Source organism: Miniopterus schreibersii (assembly GCF_964146895.1).
Source record: "Miniopterus schreibersii genome assembly, chromosome: 1".
Lineage (NCBI taxonomy): Eukaryota > Metazoa > Chordata > Mammalia > Chiroptera > Miniopteridae > Miniopterus > Miniopterus schreibersii.
In genome coordinates this window covers 134010003-134016992 of record NC_138101.1, presented here as the reverse complement: position 1 = coordinate 134016992, position 6990 = coordinate 134010003, and the positions used below count along the sequence as shown (strand labels likewise).

Sequence of the window (6990 nt, the reverse complement as noted above, 5' to 3'; positions counted from 1 at the left end):
TGGCTCTGAGGTTTGGAGAAGGGCCTCTTGCACAGGACTGGCCTCTACTCAGCCTTGCCCTCGCTTTTTTGGGACAACCTTGGGCTGGGAGATTGAGGAACACTGTGAGATTAGATTCTATGCTCTTTTACCCCCCCTCTAAAAGTGCTAAATATGTTAAATGACTTGCCCAAGGACACACAGCTGTTCGGTAGCTGACCTGGACACAGAGCCAAATGCCTGTGCCCCTGTGGATGGTAAGCCTCCAACCTCAGTCTAGAAGAACAGCAGCCACAAAGCAGGAGTGTTAGGGCCAGCCAGGACAGCGAGTGGAGGCATCTTGCCTGCCTGTGTCTTCACAGTGGCCAAGGTGGTGGAAGGTGATGTCTTAACAACTTTCCACCCCCACTTCCCCTCCTGCCCATGTCTGTCAGCAGTCCTGGCTCTGGAATGATGCTGTCCTAGGACAGGCAGTGGGAGGGCTGCCAACAAAGGAGGGACTCCAAGCAAGGACAGGGTCTAATCCCATCAACTTCCTCGAGCAATTAACCCAAAACATCAGGCGGTCCTTGTCCCTACCTTAACCACTTCTTCCTATGTCCTAGTCCAACAGTCCTCCTAGTCTTCCACCTAGAAATCTTCCTTTTCAATGGCTCTGTACAGCTAAGTGGACCCCACTTTACCTCCCAGTTTTTCCCATCAAGCCCCTTGGGCTCAGCCGGGTTCTCTCCTAAGTCTCCTTCTGTGTCTCTCCACAGGGTCAGGCTGTCTCTTTCTTATTCAGCTCTGGCTGTCCTGCCACGAGAAGCCTTTTCTGACCAGACCATGGGGACCACCTCTGCTTTCGTCTCTCCCTACTCAGCTTGGTGCCCATGTTCCCACCTTGGATAGTGATGAGGTTCTTCCCAGCCTGCTAGTCTGCAGGCTCTCAGCACAGTGTACAGAGCAGGAACTTAACAACACTTCATGACTTCACAGAAGAAATGAAAGTTTTTGGTTCAAAATGAGAGGTGGCTCTTTGAAAGTACTGACATTGGGTCCCTGGGACAAAGCGAGGGCCTTCAGGAGTGCCATCTTGGGAGGAACCTGGCAACCAAAGACCTCCTGAAGAAGATAGGGCATGCCTGGAGACTCAGTCTCAGGTCATTGAATTATTAATACCATCAACTTCATTTCCATTTAAAATTTTATTACACCAAAAGAAAAAAACCCCAAACCCTCCACAAAACAAACCAACCAACCCTCTAAAAACCTAAATCAACTCAAAGACAGATTATTATCTAGGTATAACTAACTCCCTGCTCCCCAAAACAACCTTACATTAATAAAACCAAAAGAAATAGATATGCCAACTTCAAAAATATTTATCCAAAAAGTAAGGCATCCACTTAAAAAACACACACAACAACAATAATTGAAGGTGGGAAGGAGGTTGGAGGAATGAAAAGAAGGAATAAGAGGATGGTCCCCTGACTCTCCAGGGGCCAGCCCCAGCCTGCCTGGAGTCCACTCAGAGGGACCATAACTCAGACAAAACTTGGCATCTCACCAGTGCAGGGTTAGGCAGGCCGACCAGGAAGCTGGGAGACAAGAGTGGGCCAGAGGGACTTCCTGGGTATTCCAGTTTAAGCAGAAGGGATAGGGAATTGGGGGGATGGGGAGCTCCTGCTTTGGGATAAAAGGATTCCAGTCCTTAGCACAACAGGTGTGGTGGGAAGGCTCAAGGCCCAGGGCAAACACTACCTCCTTCCTTTGGAACACAGGGAAAGGCAGCCTCTGCCAGTCCTCATACCATGGATAACGGGCTTTCCCGAGGGCCTCCAAAGGGGGCACCTTCTGCCACTGCCTTCTCACCCTGCCCTGGAGGCTGTCCAAAGACAGGACAGCGGTGGGACCCGAAAGAGGGAAGGGTTATTTAAGTTGGGGGAGGTGGGAGGAACTGGCCTTCAGAAGGCACCCCTGGGGAGATGGAAAAGCACCCTCTCTCCTGGGAAAGCTTTTCCTACCAGGTCTGCCCTGGAGGTTAGAAATAAGGGAGTATTTTTAGGTCCAGTTCTTGGATGGGCGGTGACTTAAGGCATATTTGGCTCAGGTTTCAGGCCTGAAGGGCTTGGGGAGCCTTCACACCCAGTTCTAGGTCCGGGAGCCAAGGTCCAGGGAGGAGGAAAAGGGCACACGATGGGGCGCAGGCAGTGCTGGCTGCGTGGTATGTGCTGGGAACATAGCTGCAGGGTGGCAGGGTGACAGGGTGACTGTTCCTTCCCAGGGGGGTGGGGAGGGAGGAGGAGCTGAGCAGCTTTGTCATTAGGAGAGAACTTTCTGGCTTCAGGAAGCTTTGGCACCCAGGTGGGGGCAGGCTGCAGGGGGCAGGAGCAGGGGCAGGGGCAGGGCTGGGTTTCTGCAATCTGAGCCTTTCCCAATCTGTTCCACAGGTTTGGCTGGGGGTCAGGGGAGGGGCAGCTCCCCTGCTTCATTGGTCCTTAGCTCAGAGGGGGACTTGAAGGTGGGGTCAAGGTGGGGGTGGGGGGGTAGGGGTAAGAGTGGTGTCCTGAGGAATCTTACTTTGCACAGGGCACTAACGCTGTGGGTGGGGGTGGGGGGTGGAGGCATGTGGGGAGGGGTGGGGAAGAAGGCAGAGGGAAGCATCACTTCCGATTTCTTGGGCCCCTAGTGAAGGGAGGGGGTATAGGTCTCTCCAGCTGACTTTTAATGGTGACAGATTTGCATGAGTCTGTCCCTGCCCAACCTACTCACTGTTGCTTGCTGCTGCCACTTCTCTCAGAGCTGAGGCCTTGAGCTCAGGAATGGGAAGGGAAGGCAGTACTGAAGTGAGGTTTCTGAGAAGGCAACCAGGGTGTGGGCCTGGGAGGGGGCCCTGTAGGACCCTCCTGCAGCTCTTCTCTCCTCTAACGGCTCGGAGCATGGGCAGCCCTGGTTTTGGACACAGGCCCTGGGGGCGAAGGGCTGGTTCTTTGGGTACAGATGTCAGTGTCTTTGTTTACAGTTTCTCACCACTCACCCCACGTGCTACCCCTGCTAGACAGAAGCAGAGGGGTGTGTGTTGGGGGGACCCAGGCTGGGAAGGAGGGCAGAAAGGGGGTGAAGGAGGGAGGAGGCAGCTGAGAGGGGTCCTCAGGGCTGGGGCTTTCCCATTGAGTCCTTGTCCTTGGAAGCAATGGGTTGGTTGATGGGCTGCCACTGCTCCTCTGTGTCTTCATTCATCATCCCTGTCTCCGAGCTCCCTCCCATATCGGGGTACACAACCACACACATCTTCTGGCTCACCAAGGTTAGCACCTCTGTGGGAAGAGGTGACACAAAAATCAGGTCAGTGCCAAGTGTCCCATCATGCTCTTCCCTGAACTCCTATCCTGGGTTTTGCCTCAGCAGAGCCACCACTGCCTTCAGGAAATTCCCCCTCCAGGAGATGCTCCTCACCCGCCTCCTGTGTCTCTGGGCAGCCTGTTTCCTGGCTGTCCCTTGCTCGTCAAGGCCCCAGTTTTCCACATCCCCAGGCCCACTAACCACCAATTTCAGGGTATCCACTGGTCTCCATCCAGCCCGGGGCAGCTCCTGCAGGATAGCTATCAAGTTGCCTATTCCTGCAGTTCTAAAGTCTGTGTGGAAATGTCAGCTGTTCTCTCCTCAGAGTTATCTGGGAAGGAAACCTGCCCTTTCCTGTCCCCAGCTCCTTCCTCAAAGCTCTGTGGCCCAGCCTAGACTTCTTGATTCTGGTGAGGTTCCCCTGCCAGACCGCTGACGACTCTACCCCAGGCCAGGGTGCCCTCAAGCCCCCAGAGCCTTCAACAACTTACTGATGAAGTTATTGAAACACTTGGGCTTGTGTTGCCAGTAAACACCCAGGAAATAGACGGGTACTCCTGTCAGCATGATAGCCAGGCCAATGCCACACACCACGGGCTCCGACCACAGGCTGAAGACCAGCAGGAAGGCCCAGAACAGCAGGTAGATGATGGGGAACAGCAGGTTGATCTGTGGAACAGAGGTGTTGTTAGCTGTGTGGACCCCATGGCCCCAGGATCAGGGCACCCTCCCTGTTCTTCACCCTCAGGGAGCACCTCTGAGTGCAAAGGCTGGGCTTAACTCAGCTCTCAGGCTCCCACACCCTGAACCTTGATAGGGCAAGTGCTGTGTCAACAAATGCTGGTGAACTTGGGCCATGGAACAAGAAGAGGAGGGGGGAATCTAAGGAGGAAACAATCCTCATTGCCCATCTCCTCCCTCCTGGGTGGCATCAAGCAAGGCCTTGTCATCCATGCCATGTGCCTGTGGCAGCCAGTGCAGTCCACGGGAACTAGTAAGCTTGCTGGTACATTGGTATATACTTGTTGATTTGCAGGGTGGAGGAGAGGTGGAGAAATGAATGAGGGCAAGAAGGAAAGGACCTGGGTCACTCAGGCTCCTCGCCCCTCACACATTTCTAGGCAGGGCCCTTGGGCACATGGTAAATGGCCATCCCTCTCACCAGAATCCATCCCAAATTGTTTCTCTCAAGCAATTTGAGAAGACCAATCTGCCAAGACCCAAGAAATCAGGAAACCTAACATAGTATAAGGCAGCCTGAGGCCTTGACTTTCTTCAGAAAGAAGCACCTCTCTCTGGGCTTCATCCCTTCTTGTTAACCACAGGTGGAAGTTCCCAGTAGAGTCTTCGTCAAGCCTCTAGATTCAACAGCCTTTCTCTTCCTTGCCCTCTCCTCCCAGGGATAATGCATGTGGTGGGGAGATGGGCTTCTACCTCTTCTTCCCTCTAGCAGGCTTTCTAAGAGTGGAAGGAAAGTGGCAGTGGAAAACAGATTTGGAGAGCCCTTGATTTCTCATCTGGAAGAATCTTCTAGAGGCATCTCGTCTCCCTTTGTTTCCAAAATAGAATTGTTCAAATAATGCAGGGTTATACTCTATTCTTCTAATTTGCAGGAAAACCAACAGCACACTTGCATATTTTGTTCTGGGCAATCCTGTCATTCCCATCACAAAGTTATTTCTTGTAACAATAGGTTCACTGGATGCCCTGCTACCTGTGGGGCCACGGTAGTTTAAAAAGGGAGGCTCACTCATGGATGGCTGGAGTGAACTAGGAATCTTCAAAGAAGAGGAGGTGCTTGAAGCTTATGTGGAAAATGGTTAGAATTTGGATAGGCAGATGGGAGGAGGAAACTCATTCTGGGATAGAAACACAGCACAAGTGGATCCAGCTATCTGGAGGGTCAAGGAGGAGACTGGCCAGACTAGAGAGTCCAGGGAAATGTTGGAGAGTTAAGGGAGCCTTAAACAATCAGCTGGAGTTTAAGACAGAGTCATAGGAAGCAAAGGAATGAGTGATGAAATTATCACTTAATCTAACTTATCTTTCCAGCTGCAATTTGCTCTGGTCCTATCCACAACAGAGAATGGAAAGAAATGGCTGCCCCATTCAATGGCCCTTGCTTCCCAAAGGGTCTGTTACCATTACAGAGATGATCTGTGGTCAGCAGCTGAGAGCAAGGTGATTGAAAAATCCGTGCTGCAGCTAGAACCAATAGAGAAGGAGGGACCCCCACGGGGAGGTTTGCGCACCTTGATGGGGCGGGGGATGTCAGGCTTCTTCCAGCGAAGAACTATCTGTCCAGCAATTGTGACCCCGTAGAAGAGGTAGTTGATGAAACCCACATAGTTGATGAGTGTGTATATGTCACCGGTGACCAGCATCAGCAGGGTGGAGATGCACTAGGGGGAGTAGGAGAAGCACGTCAGTGATCGGAAAGGTATCTGGAGACTTGAGCTGTTTACAGGTCAGGACTGTGCCCCTGCTTCAGGCAGATGCTGCCATTTCATAAAGGATGTCTCAAAATGGAAATTTTAGCCTTGGCCGGTGTGGCTTAGTGGTTAGAGCATTGGCCTGTGCACCTAAGGGTTGTAAGTTCAATTTCCGGTAAAGGGCCCATACCTGGGTTGTGGGTTCACTTCCTGCCCCCAGTTGGGGTGGGTGCCAGAGACAACCAGCTGATGTGTCTCTCTCATATATATATGTATATATATTTTTTAATCCTCACCAGAGGATATTTTTTCCATTGCATTTCAGAGAGAGTGGAAGGAGGAGAAAAAGAGAAACATCGATGTGAGAGAGACACATCGATTGGTTGCCTCACGAGCCCTGACTGGGGCCAGGGATCGAGCATGAAACTGAGGTACGTGCCCTTGGCTGGAATCGAACCTAGGACCCTTCAGTCCCCGGGGCGGTGCTCTAACCACTGAGCAACTAGCTAGGGCTTTCATGTTTCTCTCTCTCTCCCTCTTCCCCTCCCTCTCTCCCTTCCTCCCTTCTACTCTCTCTGAAAAGCAATAGAAAAAATATCCTCAGATGAGCAGGTAAGGATTATTAAAAAAAACTTTTTAAAAGAAAAATTTAAAACCTCTCCTAGAAACCCAGGCCGCTGCTAACACCTCCATTGCCAGGAAGTTCTTTCCAACTGCAGGGGTGATAATCAGAATATTTAATCATTGGTGTGGCATGTGCACTAACCAGTCAGAACAGAATTTGACCGTCAGTAACTGGATTGGCCACACTGGTGGCACCTGGTTCCATGTCTGCCCTAGTCTCATTTATATTTCTTCCTTGGTTGTAGCTCAAATTAATTTCACTTTATCATTTTAGGGAAGATTGTTAACTGCAGATTAAAGCTTTATCTTGCTCTCATTCTCTTCTGTCTGAGTCATTTAATTTATATTTTCCTTCCTTTTAAAATATCATAAACAGTTATAGCATTTGTCAGGTGCCGGGCTCTATTCTTCACATTCTACAAACAGTAATTTGTTTAACCTTCATAACATCCCTGTGAAGTTTTCCTGATAGAACCCACTTTCCAACTTCAACATCATCTCAGTGGCTCTCTTGGAACAATGTTCTTCCCCTCTGCTAATATGTTAAGGTCAACAGAAGGTTCAATTTTCCTGTGAGACCTGATGGTGAAAATAATTGAGAAAATTTTAATGAATAAATAAGTCAGATTCT

At 50.7% G+C, this 6990-nt stretch overlaps 1 protein-coding gene across 3 annotated transcripts in view; it reads right to left on the bottom strand.

Moving 5' to 3' along the window:
• Positions 1–1149: 1149 nt before the first annotated feature.
• SLC7A8 (solute carrier family 7 member 8) overlaps positions 1150–6990 on the bottom strand; it is a 50411-nt gene continuing 44570 nt past the window's right edge. For 2 of the 3 annotated variants that reach the window (XM_081118097.1, XM_081118098.1), the window contains 3 exons: positions 5556–5705; positions 3795–3972; positions 1155–3278 (listed from right to left, as the gene is read on the bottom strand). In XM_081118097.1, coding sequence (XP_080974223.1) covers positions 3112–3278; positions 3795–3972; positions 5556–5705 — 495 coding nt within the window. In that variant the 3' untranslated portion in view covers positions 1155–3111. Of the gene's footprint in view, positions 3279–3794; positions 3973–5555; positions 5706–6990 lie in introns of all 3 variants that reach the window. The other variant, XM_081118096.1, reaches the window with a different exon arrangement.